We start from the raw sequence: 20,222 nt of genomic DNA, 5'->3' as shown, positions 1-20,222 counted from the left end.
ATCAACAGTCAGGATTTGAACTCAAGGGTAGCTAATTCCAAAACCAGTGCTATTTCCAGGACATCAGTATTGCACTTTTCTTTATATTGTTTAGATTGTGTAATTCCTCTTTTAGTTTTTATTATGATTATTGTTTGACTTCTTTTAAGAAAAAAACACACTAAATTTCACTATCTGAAAGCTTATCTATCTTTACCTTATTATTTATGCAGACAGTCATCTCTTTACCATCCTCCAAACTCAGTCCTGTGTCCCTTCTTAAAGCATTGAATTAGGGACCAAATTACATTTTCTAAAAAAAAAACCAGATACTAAATATTTTAGTTTTTCAGACTATACGTTTTTTTGTTGTTGCAACACTGATCTCTTACATTGTTGCAGGAAAACAGCCATAGCCAATTCATAAATGAGTGGATAAGATTGTTTCAAGAAAAGTATTTTCAGGCTTGGTGAGATGGATTACACCTATAATCCCAGCACTTTGGGAGACCGAGGCAGAAGAATCACTTGAGACCAAGAATTCAAGCCCAACCTGGGCAAAAAAGTGAGACCCCCATCTTTATAAAAAATAAAAAATTAGCCAGGCATTATGGCATATGCCTGTAATCCCAGCTATTTGAGAGGTTGAAGTGAGAGGATTGCTTGAGCCCAGGAGTTTGAGACTACAGTGAGCTATGGTCAAATCACTGCACTCTAGCCTGGGCAACAGAGCAAGACCCTATCTCTTAAATGAATAAGGAAGGAAGAAGGGAAAGAAGTATTTTATGAAAAAAAGTTTTGTTTTTGTTTTGTTTTTAATCAGAGTCTCACTCTGTCACCCAGGCTGGAGTACAGTGGCATGCTCACAGCCACTCCAGTATCAACCCACTGGGCTCATACGATCCTTCCACCTTAGACTTCCAAGTAGCTAGAACTACAGGTGCGTGCTACTATACCCGGTTAATATATATATATGTTGTAGAGATGAGTTCTTACCAAGTTGCCCAGGCTGGGTCTCAAACCTCTGGGCTTAGGCAATCCTCTTGTTGCCTCCCAGGCCTCCCAAAGTGCTGAGATTACAGACTTCAGCCACTGCGCCTGGCCTAAAAAAGTATTTTTATAAACAGGCCCACTTTGACCTGTAGGCTGTGGCTTGTTGACCCCTAACATTAATCATTATCCTATCTGCCCCTAAGAATTTTATGCCAGAAAATGTAAGGGACACTGGTAAAAGACATACAAATATCTTTCTTCTCATGTATTTGTTTACATGTATATAATCAGCTTCATGTTCACCTTTCACACGAGAAAATGTAGATAAAGTAATAAACACAGCAGGTGCCTCAAACATGATATCAATGACAGTTTGGCATTGAGCAGGGAATATCCTGTTGAAAGAACAGTGATGTTTAAAGGAAAACTTCAAGGTACAGATCTCTGCCCTCAAGCATGTGGTAATAATATGTTCCATGTAGCATACTATGAACCATATTCTGATTTTGCTATTTGAGGAATGCTGAATGTGCTTAGCAGAGACAAAATAAAAGAATGAAAAAAATGCAAAACAGATGTGATAATGGAAATTTCAGTATAACGTCTGTTGAAGACGTAATGATTCCTATGTCCCACCACTCTCAGACAGATATCATCAAAAAATACATAGCTCATGGTCTGTTACATAAATAGAATACATATATGTGTGTTTTTTGCATTTATATTGATCATATTCTCTCTTTTCTCATTTCTTCTGGAGATTGCCACTTTAAAGGGGAATGTTTCTCCTTTATGTCTGATAATCATACTTTTTCTTTTCAATCCACTGAATGTTGTATCTGTTGAATATTGTACCTGTTGGAATTTGTGCAATTAATGCTAAATAATTATATCAATAAAATATAGTCTTTTAATGTACACATTGTATTGTCTGGTGATTGAAATAGTCTTCTCCCCACTTTTCTCCTTTATAAGGGAATATATCCACTTTATCCAAAGAATAATTTACCTTTAGCAGTATCTGAAAAAAATTCCATTCTTTTTTTTTTTTTTTTTTTGAGTTGGAGTCTCACTCTGTCGCCCAGACTGGAGTGCGTGGCCGCTCCCGGCCACCACAGCCTCGACCTGCTGGACTCCAACTATCCTTCCGCCTCAGCCTTCCAAGTAGACAGAATTACAGTGCTACCACGCCCGACTGATTTTTTTAAATTTATTTTAGAGATGAGGCTCGCTGCCCAGGCGGGTCTCAAACCCGTGGGCTCAGGCAATCCACTCACCTCAGCCTCCCAAAGGTGCGGGATTATAGACTGAGACACCAAGCCTGGCTAAAAATTCCATTCTTAATTAAGAATATTTCAGCCTGTAATCCCAGCACTTTGGGAGGCCGAGGTGAGTGGATGGCCTGAGCCCGCGGATTCGAGACCCGCCTGGGCAACTTGGCGAGACCTCATCTCTACAGTAAATCAAAAATCAGCCGGGAGTGGTAGCACGCACCTGTAATTCCAGCTACTCGGAAGACTGAGGCGGAAGGATCGTGGAGCCCAGCAGGTCGAGGCTATGGTGACCGGGAGCGGTCACTGCACTCCAGTCTGGGCGACAGAGTGAGACTCCAACTCAAAAAACAAAACAAAAAAAAATTTCTGAAAGATGTGATGAATGATCTTTGGCTGCCTTAGTACATTGATTGCTACATGTGTGTTCCAGCATTGTTTAAAGAGACTGAACATCAAATAAAAGTGAAAAAACAACATAGAAAAACTTATGAGATGCAGAAAAAGCCACAATTAGAGGGAGATTTTTGCTTGTAAATGTCTGCGTTTAAAAAAGCAAGCTTTTAGCCAGGCTCGGTGGCTCAGCCTGTAATCCCAGCACTTTGGGAGTCTGAGGCGAGAGGATTGCTTGAGTCCAGGAGTTTGAGACTGGCCTAGGCAACACAGTGAGACCTTGTCTTTACAAAAAAAAAAAAAATTAGCCAGGCGTGGTGGCACGTGCTTATAGTTCCAGCTAGCTACTCAGGAGGCTGAGGCAGGAGGATCACATGAGCCCAGGAGATTGAGACTGGGTGATCTGTGATCGTGCCACTGCACTCCAACCTGGGTGACAGAGTGAGACCCCAACTCAAAAAGATAAAAAATAAAATAAAATAATAAAAAAACAAGCTTTTAAATCAAAAACCTAACTTTACACCTAAGATACTAGAAAAAGAAGACTAAACTAAACTGAAAACCAGCAGAAGAAAGGAAAGAATAAAGATTAGAGCAGAAATAAGCAAAATAGAGACTAGAAGACAATAGAGAGAATTAACCATATCAAAAGTTGGTTATTTAAAAAGATCAACAAAATTGACAAACCTTTAGCTAAATTGACTAAGAAGGAAAAGAGAGCAGAGTCAAATTACTAAAATCATAAATGAAAATGGGTTGCATTATTATTGACTTTATAGAAATAAAAAGGATTATATGAGAATACTATAAACAATTGTATGCTAACAAATTAAGCTAGATGAAATGAACAAATTCCTAGAAATGTACAGACTACCAAAACTGGCTCAAGAAGAAGTAGAAAATCTGAACAGAGCTAAAGCAGAGATGGAATTAGTAAAACTTCTTTAGTGAATTCTTCCAGTCATTTACAGGATCAGTAATACCAGTCCTCAAACACTTCCTCACTCATTCTGTGAAGACAGCATTATCCTGATCACAAAGCCAGCAAAAAATATTACAGGAAAAGGAATCTAGAGATCAGTATTCTTTCTGAATATTGATATAAAAATCCTCTACAGAATACTGGCAAGCTGAATCCAGCAGCATATGTAAAGGACTATTTGTGGTTTTGGTCCCCTCCCCCACCTTGGGGAGGTAAATCTTGTCTCTCCCTTCTCTTTCTCTAATTTACTTTTAAATAAACTTTCTTTTTTTTTTTTGAGTTGGAGTCTCACTCTGTCGCCCAGACTGGAGTGCAGTGACTGCTTCCGGCCACTGCAGCCTCGACCTGCTGGGCTCCAGCGATCCTTCCTCCTCAGCCTTCCGAGTAGCCGGAAATACAAGCATGCGCTACAATGCCTGGCTGATTTTTTGATTTATTGTAGAGATGAGGTCTCGCTGCCAGGCAGGTCTCGAACCCGCGGGCTCAGGCAATCCACTCACCTCAGCCTCCCAAAGGCGCAGGGATTACAGGCTGAGCCATTGAGCCTGGCTAAACTTTTCTTTCTTAAAAACAAATAAATAAAGGACTATACACCATCACCAAGTGGGTCTTAACCTTGGAATGCAAGGGTAGTTTTAACCTATGAACGTGAGTAAATATACTTAATCATATTAATAAGAATGAAGGAAAAACACATACTATCCCAATTGATGTTAAAAAAAAAAAAAGAAGAATCTAATCTAACAAAACCCAACACCTTTTCATTATGATAACATTTTTTTTAAGTGAGAAAGCAGGATTTATTGAGAGGACAGAAAAGCTCCCACAGTGTGAGGGGACCCGAGGGGGTTGCCCGATGATAACATTTAACAAGCTAGAAATAGGAGAAAACTTACTCAACTTGATAAAGGTCATTTATGAAAAACCCACAGTTAATGTCATAATCCATGGTAACAGTGCAGAAGCCTTCCCCCTAAAATCAGGAACAAGACAAGGTTTTCTCCTTTCACTACTTAAATTCATAATTGTACTAGAAGTTTTAAACAGGCCAGTTAGCAAAGAAAAGTAAAAGGCATCCAAATTGTAAAAAATGTAAAACTTTCCCTATTTGCAGATGATACGATCTTATTTATAGACATTCTATGGAATTCACAGTAAAACTCTTAGAGCTAATATGTGAATTTCGTAAAGTTGCATGATATAAGATCAACACACAAAAGTTAGTTGTATGTCTGTACACTGGTAGTAAACCAAAAATAAAATTAAGAAAATAACTTCATTTACAATAGCATTTAAAAGAATAAAATGCCTAGTGATAAATTAAACATAAGTATAAGACTTATATACTTGAATAAGACATAAGTATAAGACTTGTATACTGGAAACTGCAAAGCATCACCAGAAGAAATTAAAGAAGATCTGTGTAAATGGAAACACATTTGGCATTCATCAAATGCAAGACTTGATATTGTTAAGATGGCACTACTCCCTCAAAGCAGTAAGTACATTTTCTATAAAAATTTCAGTAGCCTCTTTTTGCAGAAATGAAAAAGCTGATCCTCAGATTTTTAGGGAATTTTAAGAGACCTCTAAACAGCCAAAGCAATGTTGAAAAAAAGCTACAGTAATCAAAACTGTGGTACTGGCATAGATTGGACATATAGATCAATGGAATAGAATTGAGAGTTCAGAAATAAACCCAAACATCTATGGCCAATTGATTTTCAGCAAGGATGCCAGGACCACCAAAAAAGGAAAAAATCTTCTTTTCAACATATGATACTGGGACAACTAGATATCCACATGCAAAAGAATGAAGTTGTACTCCTTTCTCATACTAAATATCCGTATCAACTCAAAGTGGATCAAAGACCTAAATGTTAGAACAAGAGCTCTAAAATTATCAAAAGAAAATATGGAGGTATATCTTCATGGCTCATAATAAAAAAATAGGACTTTGCACTTCATCAGAATTAAAAACTTTTGTGCATCAAAGGACATTACCAAGATAGTAATCTACAAAATGAAAGAAAACATTTGCAATTTATATCTGATAAGGATCTGGTATCCAGAATGTATAAAGAACTCTTACAGTTCAACACAAAAAATACAATACAATTAGAAAATGGACAAAGAACTTGAGACATTTCTCTAAAGAAGAGACTCAAATTTTCATCAAGCCCATGAAAAGATGCTCGATATCATTAGTCATTAGGGTTATGTAAATCAAAGCCACAATAAGATACCACTTCATCTCACAAGGATGGCTATAATTGGAAAAGGAAAAAACTAACAAGTACTGTCAAAGATGTACAGAAATTGGAGCCCTCATACGTTGCTGGTAGTAATGTAAAATGATGCAACAGCTGTGGAAAACTGTTTAGCAGTTCTTCAAAAAGTTAAACATAGAATTACACAAGGCCCAGCAATTCCACTGCTAGTTATAAACCTCAGATTTGAAAACAGGTGCTCAAGTACTTGTACATGGATACTCATAGTAGCACTATTCACTGTATTTCAAAGCTAGAAACGACCAATATGTTCAACAATGGTATATCCACACAATAGAATATTATTCAGCCCTTTAAAAGGAGTGTACTGATACTTGCCACTACATAGATGAATTTCAAAAACATTATTCTGGGTGTAAGAGGCCAAACCCAAAAGGCCACATATTCTATGATTCCATTTTTGTGAAATATTCAGAATAGGCAAGTCCATGGAGACAGAAAGCATATTTGTGGTTGCCAGAAGCTAGAGGGAGAGTGCCAGGGAGAGTGACTGTTTAATAGGTACGGGGTTTACTTTGGGGGTGATGAAAATGTTCAACTTGGGCAGTAGTGATGGCAAAACAATATAAATTTGCTAAATGATTGAATAATTTTGGTTAATTTAGTTAATTTTGTGTTATATAAATTCCACCTAAATTTTTTTTTAAAGCTTAAACATTTAAAAAAAGTCATTTAAATGAGAGTTTTTCTTGATTATTAGAATGGAGGCAGGTACTGGGCTATTATGATACTGTTCCAAAGTTCTGCTTTTTCCATTTGATCACAGCTCAGGTTTATTTCTCAGTACCTTTATGATATTCAGTAGCTGAAAGGACAATTGCTAAGATTATGGTGATAGCAATAAGGGGTATTAAACATACAGAAAGGCATTCGTAAATAAATACATGTATTAGAGGAATCACAGCTTCACAGCTTTTTTCACTTAACAGTATCTTCTCAAGTGTATTCAACACCTTTTCCCTTTGAGATCTTCTTTCCCCCTCATGTCTTTCAAGTCTGTGTGATCTCTTTTCATCTCAGCTACCAGAAAGCTTGGTGCCAAATTCTGCCAAACTAACCTCATTTGCTTTGTGATTGGGTCACTGGGTTAGGTTAGGGCTGCTGAATCTCTGGATTTTAGTGAAACACTTGAGAAAGTCTCATAATTCGTTGTAGCATTCCTCAGAGTTCTGTACTCAGCCTTGTCATCCTAATAGGTTTCTTTGAATCAAATTTTTGATGCCTAGACGTTAGAAAGGCTAGCAAACACATTGGTTGACCAACTCAGAATCTAAAAAAGATAGAAATGGATTATTATTATGAACCAAATGCAACAAGATGAATTCTGTCAGAGATAAATGTTAAGTCTTGTACCTGGAACCAAAAAGCAGAAACTGAACAAGTGCAACATTGGAGGGAAATGACTTAATAATGGCACATGCAACAAAATGAAGAGCCATGAGGTGTAATCATTCTTAACCTATCAATGGGGGCTAACATAAGTAGGTTGTTTAAATATAGTGATGAAGACTAGATACTAATTAGGCCACATCTGGGGCATTGTCCTCCTTTCCATTTTATAAGAGACTTTGACGAACTGAAAATAAATTCAGAGTCCTGTGTCAGAGATGGTGAAGAGGACCATGTCGTGAGACATAAGTGAAGAAAATAGGAATGACTACCCTTGAAAATATTGGTACTCTTCAAACAATGAAAGGTATCCAAAAAGAAAAAGGAAAGGAAAAAGAATCTACTGCCTTATGTGGTCATGAAAGTATTGCAGGCAAAGATTGGTGACCATTTTTCAAAAATAGTGATATTTAAAGAGTGAAATGACATAGCCAGTAAAGTGTTTTTCAACTCTAAGATTGTATCTACATAATCACTAAAAGGCAGACAATGTGAGGGTGGGAAAAAGAGAAAATATAGGCTGAAACCAGGAGTCGAATTGAGTTTTAAAAGTACTTATTGAGTGTTTCCAAAGTTCAAGACACTGTTGAGGGTATTATAAGTAATTTAGAAGTGATGAAATTTTTAGGTTTGGGTCAGTATCAGCAGGGAAATAACTTGTTTCCTTGGCCTTATTTTATAGTCTAGTCTCCTGAGACAAGATTTAGGGCTTGGGAGCCCAGCACAGCTGTCTTCTTCAGGAAAACCTGGGACACCATACTATTCATTCTCTGGCACAAGTTCCAGGAGAAGACCACTCCATGACTCTACAGCGCTTGGTGAGTTTATCATCCAACAAATTTCATCCTGCAATTTTTTTTTTCCTCTTTTAGTTTACATTTCTGACTGTGCTTTTAATTAGAGGAAATTTGAATTTTGGGGTATCATGTTGATGTGAGGGCTTATTTGCATGAAAATATGTTCATTAGGTATTTAATAAATAAAATTATCAAAATTATTACTTTCACAAATACATCATAAGCTTTTAATTAAAGATTTTACCATGAATAATTATGGATGACTGTTCAGTTTCTAAACCATATTTTTAACAGATTTGAAACAACCAATTTAGTACTTTTGCTTGGTCCTCAATATGGGAAACTAAATAGTGAAAAATGGGACTTAACTACTTTTTCTTCTTATAATTAGCATTTTATGTTCTAATATTAACACCTTACTTTTTACTAAAATTGATATAATACTAAACAGGTTACAAAATGATTTTATTATATGCGTTCTCATATATTATTTATGTTCTCATCAATACAACAACCTTGTTAGTCAAAGAATATACTCCTAGATTTAACTAAAAAACTGAGTTAACATAAAACATAGATTTAACATAAAAACTGAGGCTCAAAAGAGATTTAACATAAAAACTGAGATTTAACATCAAAACTGAGGCTCAAAAGGGATACATTCATATAATTAGTAGGTGGTATACAAAAGATAAAACTTAAGATTTTCTGCCAAGTCCATTGATTCTACTCCCCACTTTTTAAAAATTGAGATGAAAATTAACCATATGAAGATATACAATTGAGTAGCATATACTACATTTACAATGTTGTGCAGCTGTCACCCTTATCTAGTTCCAGAACATCACATCAAAAAGAAACCTTGTGCATATTAAGCATTCAACTCCATTATTATTTTTCTTTTCTGCTTCCTTTTTATACCTAGCCTAACCAGGCCAGTCTGTTTTGTGTTGCTGCTTATAGCAAGCCTCAGATAAGTCTCTGATGCCTTATCCAATCTGTATTTAAATGTCAGAATTTTTGGTGGTTCCTGCCAAAGATCCTTTGTACAAGATAATTACAGCAGTAAAGCATGCTTATTTTGTATAAAGGTAGGCCAGCTTCTAAAATAAATAGTCCACCAAAAAATATGATGTAGTTATTCATTACACAAATATCTGTTGACTGCTTCAAATTTATGTATCTGCCTTCTATTAAACCTATGTTTTGGTGAAATAGTCCTAGTCTTTGGATCTGGGTTATGCTTGAGGGTATAAAAGGGTGCAGTGATGGACCATCACATTTAACATAGAGAATTCTGATTAGATGAATCTACTTCTCATTATTATGGATGATTTAGTATATGTACTGTTAGAGTCAGCCCAGATGATTTAAACCAGTATACTTTTTGTTATTAGAGAAATGATAAATTGTAAATGTATTTCTCCATCTCCAGTCTTGTTTCCTACCTAATGAGTTAGGGTAGAAACAGTCATTTGAGTCCAGATATGTCAGTGTTACTTTAGAAAGTTATCTTGTTAGTATACTGTGTGATAATATATTGTGACAAAAACTACTAATAGAGACCAATATACCACTACTAAAAGTTTGAGGGGGAAATTAACTATTGAAATAACTAGGGGCCAGGCACAGTGGCTCAAGCCTGCAATCCCAGCACTTTGGGAGGCCGAGGTGAGGGGATTGCCTGAGCCCAGCGGTTCGAGGCCAGCCTGGGAAACTTGGTGAGACCTCATCTCTGCAATAAATCAAAAAATTAGCCGAATGTAGCAGTGTGTGCTTGTAGTTCTGGCTACTTGGGAGGCTGAGGCAGAAGGATCGCCTGAGGTCGACGCTGGGGTGGCCGTGAGCCTGCCGCTGCATTCCAGCCTGGGCGACGGAGTGAGACTCCAACTCCAAAAAAAAAAAATCTCAGCATTCAAGAGTACCTCTGAGGTCATCTACACCAACCTCAGCATCTTCTCAAACTATTCAGATGCTTTAGAAAATCAGCATCCTGCAGAATAGAATCTAATTATCCAATTTGTAATAATTTTGCCCCATATTTTAATATAAATCTAATAATAATGGCTAAATTTTGTTGTGTCATAATTCGTTAGGCATTGCCCTGAACTTCTTTATGTTATCACAATACATGAAATACACAATAGGAGGTATTATCCCCTCCAGTTACATGTGAGGTAACTGAAGCTCAAAGCTGTTTAAGTAACTTGTCCTAGCTCACACAGCTGTTGTATGATAGAGCTGAAATTTGAATCCGGCCACCTTACTGGCTTAAACTCCTAAAAGTGGACCGTGATTCCCAGGCTCATGATTTTAAATCATTTTGTCTGTAACTGTATAGGGTAGTTAATGATGAGATAAAAAGAAAAATGTCTATTCACATGGTAGAGGAAAACTTGCCTAAACAAAGTAGCAACACTTCTTACCAAATAGAGTGATAGGCTCCAAACTGGTAGGGACAGTTCAGTTGACTGTTTTGATATAACAAGTGTAGCTTTTGCTCAAGGGTCGTTGCTGTATTAGTTGTGATGAGCTGGACTTTAAGTTTCACAAATATAGGGTGTGCTAGATATTGTTTATCTTTGGCACTTCTGTTTTAAGAAAATATAGGCTGCCTCTTGGGGTAGGGACATAGATACTAATAAATGCTTTCTCCCTGTTTTATTGTATAATATTTTTTTCACAAGCTACTTATAAAGTTGCTTTTTTAGCTTTGCAGCCTCCTAGGATATTCAATGTAGAGAATTCCCAGCCCAAATTTATTTCTTTTATTTATTTGTTTTATGTATGTATGTATGTATTTATTTTAGTCAACTTCTCATTCTGTTGCCCAGGCTGGCACACTCACAGCTATGCAACCTCCACCTGGTGGGTTCTAGCAGTCCTTCCACCTCAGCCTCCCAAGTAGCTGGAACTACAGGCACACACCCACACCTGGCTAATTTTTTTAAAATTTATTGTAGAGACAGGGTCTCACCAAGTTCCCCAGGTTGGTCTTGAGCACTGTTCTCAGCAAGCCTCTTGCCTCCACCTCCCAAAGTGCTGGAATTACAGGCATGAGCCACCACACATATCTCCTATCTCAAATTTAAATGAGTTAAACTGCATGTTTTTTTGTTTGGTATCATTTATGACCTGGGAAAATATAGTAGCTCTTCCATATCTGTGGTTTCTACATCTATGAGTCAACCAACCACAGATAGAAAAAAAAAATTTTTTATAAAGGATGGTTACATCTGTATTGAACAGGTACAGAGTTTTTTTCTTGTTATTCTCTAAGCAATACAGTCTATGTTAATAATATATATAATTAATGTACATAGCATTTATGTTGCATTGAGTATTATATGTTCTAGAGATCATTTAAAGTATATTGGAGGCTAGGTGCAATGGCTCACGCCTGTAATCCCAGCATTTTGGAAGGTGGAAGTGGGAGGATTGCCTGAGCACAAGAATCTGAGACCAGCCTAGGCAACTTGGCAAGATCTCATCTCTACAATAAATTTAAAAATTAGCTGGTCATAGTGTCATGTGCCTTTAGTTCCAGCTCCTTGGAAGGCAAGGGCAGAAGGATTGCCTCATCCCAGCAAGTCAAGACTATGGTAGCTGTGAGCATGCCACTGTACCCTCCAGCCTGGGTGACAGAGTAAGACTCTGACTCAAAAAAATAAAATAAAGTAAGCCAAACACAGTGGCTCAAGCCTGTAATCCCATCACTTTAGGAGACCAAGGTGAAAGAAAGGATTGCTTGAGCCCACGGATTCAAGAACAGACTGGGCTACTTGGAAGGCTGAGTCAGAAGGATCGCCGGAGCCCCGCAGGTCGACGCTGTGGTGGCCATGAGTGTGCCGCTGCACTCCAGCCTGGGCAATGGAGTGAGACTTCAACTCAAAAAATAAAAATAAAAAAGTATATAGGAGGATATGTATAGGTTATATACAAATACTTCACTATTTGACTTAAGGGACTTTTGAGCATCCATGGGTTTTGGTATTCTTGGGAGAGGTTGGTGGTCCTAGAACCACTCCCACACTGATACTGAGGGACAACTGTACTGTGTTTAATTCTCACTTTTACAATTTGCAAAAATATACTTTACGTTAGCCTTCTCTTCCTAATAGTGAACCCCTCTAAAAATCCTGAATTTGATCTATTATTTGTATAAGCCTGGAAACTGTGCTTATCACTTTATTTTACAGTAAATAAGATGTACCGGTTATTAAAATACCAAGTGAGGCTGATTAGCATACAAAAATACACATTTTTATTTATATTTACAAATCATATCTTAGAAAGAAATATATTTTCTTTATCAAGTTATTTCCTGGAAATAAATATAAACTCTCAAGGACAAATTGTACAATTAGTGCTGAAGCGGTTTTAGCCACACATTATTAAAGTAAATGTTCATATTCAGTACTGAATGACATTGCATATGCCAGTGCCCACGTTTAATAGTTAATGTAGCCTGTTTTGACATTCATAGAACCTTAATTTTTTATTCCTTAATTTTTATTTCAAACTTTTAACATAATAAACTGTAGCACAGCATTAGCTTATAGTTTTTAAAATATACTTTTAAACCTAATTCTTAGTGTGTTGCAGACACTAAATTTGTATCTCTGTTAAGGAGTTCTATTATTAACTTTACCTGTTGCACCATGTGCCCCTCTGCAAATGAGATAAATGTCAAGTCCCTAGTATAGTGCCTGGCACCTAACAGGTTCTTAAGAAATGTTCATTCTTTCCCTTATACATGCTTACTGGCTTGTTTTCTTTTGTTTACTGTCATCTTCACAAATTTATGGGATATGTGTTTTCAAAAATGTATCACTTTATTAGGAGAACCTGATCTGTATTGGGACCTCTTAAAGAGAATGAGGTCCCCATTCTTTTATTTCCCTGCTTGCTCTCTAATTGAAAACAAGGAAAGCACTAAAGGAAAAGAAAAATTGTTCCTGTTCATTCAGAGTCTGATTTTTTTCCTTTTACAATATGCTGATGAAATATATCGTTTTCCATGTGCAGATCCTTTGCAAGCAAAGAAAGTCAGAAAGGTGCCTCCTGGTTTGCCTTCTTCTGTAAGTATCTTTTTTTTTTTTTTAACTTGATGGTAAACAAAGTGATTTCAAGTATTTACTGTTTCCTTGCTACAAGGGTACATTTGATTGGTGCCAATGAGCATATGTATTTTGCATAGTAACTGTTCGCTATTTAACAAAACCATTGATTGAGGTAAATCCACATTTAATGTTAGGTTTTTAGATTTCTCTGCTGTGATTTATAGCTGACTCATATGCTCTTACTCCATGTCCCTGTCATTTGAATTCCCCTCTTGGGAAGAGGACTAGGCTGGTAGCTGTCAAAGATGATCTCCTGTACAGGTCTTTTGATGTTTAATTAGTCATTATGTTGCTGAACAGGAGGACAGACAGAGATTAATAGCTGAAAATCTTAGAAATTTACATTTGTAATAATCCCAGTGGAGCTAAAAACATTAAGATTCGGAGGACACGTTTGGCTCAGCTTGCCTCAGTAGGACTAAAGTTATTAATATGCATAAATCACCAATTCAGATGTTCATTGTGAAGCCCTTGTGGATTTTAAAGCCTTCATTAAGCCTTTCCTAACTTCAGCCTAGCATCAGGAAAGCTTTCAAGCAACTAGTTTGTTGATCCCTCTTTGCTCAAAAATGTATCCTTTGAGAATAAAGGGCTTTGATGGAGGAGGTTGGAAAGGTTTGGTAGAACAGTCATTAATGGCCATGATAATCTAATACTGTAGGAGTGTTTGTGCTATTAAATATACTTTATTCTTTAAAAGAATAAAAGTACTTGTAAATGAACTATATCATAGGTTCAAATCCACCTACAATTTTAAAATCTCTTGTACAAGGATTTTTTTTGTTTCTTCTCCTTTTGCTTAGAACAAATGGGGAGTGAGGCTATTGGATTGAGGCCCCATGCCTTGTAGGGTACATCTTTTTGTTGTGCAAATGGATGTTGGGCTTTTATTTGGCAGTACTTAACACATGGGCGCAGGTGCTGCCGAATGAGTCACAGCTCATCAGAGTATAGACTGAATGGAATATCCGGCTTGGCAAATAGTAATCTAGAAGGAGCAGCATGGGTCTGAGCTTTTTATTTTTTATTAAGGCTAAAGTAGAGATATCATCTTTTTGGTTGTTTGCCTTCCTTTTTTTCTGTGTTCTTTCCCCGCCTTCTCTACTCTGTGATACATGAAAAGTCAAATTTAAAATCCTCTTTGAAACTCAGTTCCAGATGGATCTGAGTCTTATGCAGCCTAGGGCAGCTGTACTCTGAACCTGCAGCCTACCTGGAAGGTTGGTTGGATTGCAGCTGCAGGCATTCTTAAAAGCTTTTGCTTGCATAAGCACTTGGGCCCACTAGAGGCTGAATAGCTGCTTGATAAACAAAATGAACACAGTGCTTCAAATCATTATTCCCGAAGAAGACAGGAATTTTTTTTCAGCTGCAGCTAAAAATAGTTAAGCAATTTACATCTTAACAGTTATGTGCTATATAGGGGTAGGTGGTTCAACAGTATAACAGATGATTTCTGTTAAATTAACAGAAATCATATTAAAACCAACTACTGCTAAAACATGTCACAGTATGAGCTTTTTGTAATTTATTACTGTAATTTTATGCGAGTAATAAGTTAAATTGCATATTAATATTTAGTAGAACTGCACAAGTTAAAAAAAGATTAGTAATTTGAAAATTTTACCTCATTTTTTGTTTTTATATATATATAATTTTTTTTTTTAAGTTGGAGTCTCTCACGCTGTTGCCCAGGCTGGAGTACAGTGGCACGCTCACGGTTACCACAGCATCGACCTGCTGGGCTCAGGTGATCCTTCCGCCTCAGCCTTCCAAGTAGCTGTAACTACAGGCACATGTCACCATGCCTGGCTCATTTTTTTATTTTTTGTAGAGGTGAGGTCTCACCAAGTTGACCAGGCTGGTCTCAAACCTGTGGGCTCAGGCAATACTCTCTCACCTCAGCCTCCCAAAGTGCTAGGATTATAAGATTGAGCCACTGCACCCGGCCAACCGATATATTTTTAATGTTCCATGCTTCTTTCGTTTTTAAAGCAAAAAGGCAAAATGGCTAAAACAACCCAGAAAGAGAATAGACACGGATATCACCAGTGTCTTACATTTCTAATCAGCATGCACTATATTGTCTAAGGTGCCTGGGATGAGCCATTGAATTCTGATGAAATCTTGATTTGAAAGCCATTAGGAAGTGTCACAAGCCAAGTCTACTTATGTGTTGTATTTTATTAGCTACCTTATAATACATTGAATGTTATTCAGGTTATATAAGTAATCAATTCATTTTAATGAGTTGAAAGTGTATTTTAGATTAAATACTGTGTTGAAATCTCAAGATTTAAAAAAAAAATGTTTAAGACTTTAAAAACAGACATTTTTTCCACTGCTAAAATTAACTGAAAAAAAACTTTTTTTAAGATTCTTTGATAAATAATTGCAAATAAGTTATGAGAACACTTATGGTTATATGCTTACCTACCTTCTCAATATCTAAAACAAATGAGATTTAAAGTTGTGATTTCTATTTGAATCCTTTTATTGAAAAATTTGGAAAGTATAGACCTTTGACACGTGAGTTGTAAAAAACATAAAAATGAAAATGGACTGTGTATATTTTATTTTTATCATAATTTGAATATCATACTTTCCAAACCAAACTGGAAATTTGACAGTAACATTTAGGTTTCAGCAGTTTGCTGCTTGTTCAGTCTATCTTTAATCATCTGTAAAGTATACTTTTGCACACAAATAGTGGGAGAACTAGGTTAGTATCATACTGCTGATTCTACTTCAAAAGGCAGGCAGGGTTACTTAACGTGCAAGACGTTTATAATCTTTATAACTTGACCATCAAGCATTGGTTAATGGTTTTTTGTTTCTGTTTTTGTAAGCCATGATTTATATTTAGGTATCATAAGTGCAAACCCCAGTTTCTCTATTCCTCTCTGCAGAACAACTCAATGTAACTTCCATTTGTGGATGAAGATCTAGTTAGGGTGTGTTGAACATCGTTAGAGCAATGTGGTTGGTAATGAGAATGGTCTACCAAATCTGGCTAGCTCAGTCATGGATTGGTTATATAACCTTAGACTAGTCAATTGGCCCTTAGGAAGTTTAAAGTGGGAAATCTGAAGTTCCTTTGAGGTCTGAAATGCTGTGCTTATGGTTTTAAAACTGATATGCTGAATAAAAAACCAGAAGGCATAGTGAGCATAGTTTTCTTTCTCCTGATAAAGAAATGATGTTCTTTATTTTTATTTTATTTTAGAGAGAGGATCCAGCCTGTTTCACTGCCTGGAGTGCAGTGGCACAATCATAGCTCACTGTAACCGCAACCTCCTGAGCTTAAATGATCCTCCTGCCTTGGCCTCCCAGGTAGCTAGGTCTACAGACATGCCCCACACCTAGCTGAATTTTTAATGTTTTTTTTTTTTTCTTGTTTGTTTTTGTAGAGACATGGTCTCACTATGTTACCCAGGCTACTCTTGATCTCCTGGCCTCAAGCAAGACTCCCACCTCAGATTCCCAAAATGCTAAGATTAAAGATGTGAGCCACCACGCCCAGCCAGAAATTATGTTTTTAATTTTTTAAGTACACGAAATTTTCTACTTGCTTCTCTAAACAGGTTGAAAGCCTGGACAAAGCAGACTTTTATAGCATTAATGGTAGAATGATGCTTGGACATTGTGAGTTCAAACATATACAAACACCATCATTACCTTCAGGGAACTTACCATCTAATATGAAAAACAGCATTCAGTGAAATAATTATATTGCAGTGAAGCAAGTAAAGTGTGTACCAAGTGCTCTAGGAACATAAGGTAGGTAGAACTAACCCTACCAATGGCTTCAGGAGAAGTTAATATTTAAGTTGTATCTGGAAAGATAAGTAGCAGTTCATCTGTTAGAGAAGGAGAAAATGGATCAGACAAGTAAAAAGCATGGAGGTGTGAAAGAGCAAACACATGTTCAGGCCACTTTTAGAAGTATGGTATTACTAGATTCTATACCAATTGCAAGCTTTGTAATTTTCCTATGGTAGACCCACCCTCCCAACCCAGAAGAGGATTCAAGGGGGAACACACAAGATCAGTCTACGTATGAAAAGGGATAAGTTGTCATAGTAATCTACCCTGGATAGAGGCCTCAGGTATCCTGGCCAATAGATAATAGAATATATTTATAATTGTTAAGGTTATCTGAAAGTTTCCAAAGGCACAGGTGGGACTTTGACTTTGCAAGGTGTTTTCTTTCCCTTTTAGGGTTCCTGAACCACCCCTCTCCTTGTCTAATCATCAACTCTAGTCTTTGTTCTTTGCATGTGCACCAGCTGTTTTTCATCTATATCAGATTTGTCCTAAGATGAAAGTTTATGGGAATTTTGAAGCACTGGGTGGGGATTGGGGGCAGGGTTTTTTTTCTACCTGTGATTTTTTTTGGTGGGGAGGAAATATTTGTAATATATTTGTTAGCATCCTTTACAGCAGGGGTCCCCAGGGCAGGATCCGTGACCCATTAGGAACCAGGCTGCATAGCAGGAGGTGATCAGTGGGTGAGAGAGCAGAGCTTCATCTGTACTTACAGCCACTCCCCATTTCACGCATTACTGCCTGAGCTCAGCCTCCTGTCAGATCAGCGGTGGCTTTAGATTCTCAAAGGAGTGTGAACCCTTTTTTGAACTGCGCATGTGAGGGATCCAGGTTACACACTGCTTATGAGTTTGCCTGATGATCTGAGGTGGAGCTGAGGCAGTGATACTAGCGCTGGGGAGCAGGTGCAAATACAGGTTAACATTAGCAGTGAGGTTTGACTGCACAAACCCTCCCCACCCCCTACCACCATCCATGGAAAAATTGTCTTCTATGAAACCGGTCCCTAATGCCAAAAAGGTTGGGGACCACTGTTTTACAGCCTCAGTGTCAACTCTATTAGCGGTATAGGACTTCCTATGTGAAAAATTGTGTTAATCATTACTCATTTATTCTAATCTTTATTTTTTTGCCACACAAAGTTATCTCTGTAAGATAACTAATATTCCCTACTTACAAATGAGGACGTTGAGACTTAGAGACATAAGTAATTTGTCTCAAATCACATATAGGGCCAGGATTACAACATAACTTAACATCGAAGGCCATTTTCTTTTTATTTAGAATGTTAAAACATATATAAAATATCTTGCTTAGTATATTAAATGTAAAACATAGTTTATCCATCAATTATGGTTTTACTGATCAAATTTATTTTGAACTGGCTTTGTTGTTTAAGGACCTTCTACCATCCGAAAGGATAATGTAGTAATAGAAAAGCACAGACTTCCCAATCAAGCCAATAATGGGTTTTATTTATCTGGACTTAGCCTCTTTATTTTACAATCTTGGAGAAGTTGCTTTTGAGTTCTCTGAACCTCAAGTTCTATTTATAAAAGGAAATAATAATGCCTATGTCAAATGTTATTGTGAGAGTATTATATGCCTAACGTGCCTGGTGTATCATAGATATTCAGAAAATGTTCCTTTATTTTATGTAGTTCCATCCACTACAAGTTGAAATTTAAAGAAACTTAGCATTTCATTTTTACCAAATTTTTTTTTATTTTTTATTTTATTTTAAAGATGTGGAGGCCAGGCTCGGTGACTCAGCCTGTAATCCCAGCACTTTGGGAGGTTGAGGTGAGTGGATTGCCTGAGCCCGCGGGTTTGAGACCCAACCAGGCAACTTGGCAAGACCTCATCTCTACAATAAATCAAAAATTAGCTGGGCATGGTAGCGTGCACCTGTAGTTCTGGCTACTTGGAAGGCTGAGGCGAAGGATCACTGGAGCCCAGCAGGTAGAGGCTGCGTGCTACTGCACTCCAGTCTGGGCGACAGAGTAAGACTCCAACTCAGAAAGAAAAAAAAAAAATGTGGGTTATGCAGGTACCCTTGTTGATGAAGTATACCCCTCCCTCCCCTGGCAGTTTCCCTCAACTGCCACATTTTTACCAAATTTTGCTGAAAAATAAGAAAAAGTTTGAGGATATAAGAAAGAATATTATAACAAAAGAAAAAAATTATCATGTCACCCACACTTGTCTGTAAAGTGTATACCTGGCACGTAGTTACTACATGGTAAAGTATAACTGTTCTTGTTGCTCTGAAAACTTTCATTTGTAGAAAAAGAACCTATAAAAAGAGGGAAAACTTGTTGATTCAAATTCTGCTGCCCAGAATTTATTTTAGTTTTTTTTTTTTCCCTGAACTCTCAAGAGTCTATGCTTTTTTTCTTCTTCTTATTTTTATCATGGATTGAACATCTTTACGGTCCTCTGAAGTATTTCTCAGATGGCAAGAAGTTTTTTTATCTGATCTTTATTCTTCACTGCCCAATTTGGTGTTAGTATTTCCAAACATCAGATCATTTTCTTTCATATACTACAGTCAATACCTAAATCGAAAGTAAGTAGCAAGATTATGTCACAAAAAGTTTTCCCAAAAAGCAAACACCTAGAGAATTCAAAATGCCTTCCTAGACCCAACTACGTAAAGTTGTGTTCTTATTTAATAACATTTGAAAACAGCTTTTCAGCATCAAATGCTAACTCTGTCTCAAAATGGCTTGTCTTACTAATTAAGAATACAACTGATTTGCAGTTGATACATAAGCTATACAATTATTTGTTTCTTAGTCAACTGCTATGTTCGCTATGTTCCCTTTTATACTGCTTTATTTATTTTTATTTGTTTGTTTTTGAGTTGGAATCTCCCTCTGTCATCTTGGATGGAGTGCTGTGGCATGTTCACAGCCACTGCAACCTCGACCTGCTGGGCTCTGGTGATCCTTCCAAGTAGCTGGAACTACAGGTGTGCTCCACCATGCCCAGCTAATTTTTTGATTTATTTTAGAGACAAGGTCTCGCCAAGTTTCCCAGACTGGTTTTGAACCCCTGAGCTTAGGCAATCCTCTTGCCTCCACCTTCCAAAGTGCTGGGTTACAGGCATGAGCCACTGTGCCCAGCTTATACTGTGTTTTAAAGTGTGTGGTAATATGTATTCCTATAAAAGC

General features: G+C 37.1%; 1 protein-coding gene across 4 annotated transcripts in view; it reads left to right on the top strand.

Annotated features, from left to right (window-relative positions):
* The window catches only part of TCF12 (transcription factor 12), a 402,148-nt gene that overhangs the window by 300,088 nt on the left and 81,838 nt on the right, over positions 1–20,222 (top strand). For all 4 annotated transcript variants that reach the window (XM_008073760.2, XM_008073759.2, XM_021706851.1 and 1 more), the window contains exons 5-6: positions 7,981–8,116; positions 13,124–13,176. In XM_008073760.2, coding sequence (XP_008071951.1) covers positions 7,981–8,116; positions 13,124–13,176 — 189 coding nt within the window. The remainder of the gene's footprint in view (positions 1–7,980; positions 8,117–13,123; positions 13,177–20,222) is intronic.

The sequence above is a fragment of the Carlito syrichta genome, unplaced genomic scaffold (assembly GCF_000164805.1).
Source record: "Carlito syrichta isolate Samal-C Ts95f unplaced genomic scaffold, Tarsius_syrichta-2.0.1 Scaffold316060, whole genome shotgun sequence".
Lineage (NCBI taxonomy): Eukaryota > Metazoa > Chordata > Mammalia > Primates > Tarsiidae > Carlito > Carlito syrichta.
The sequence above is the reverse complement of the archived record's forward strand: the minus strand, read 5'-3'. Positions and strand labels throughout refer to the sequence as shown.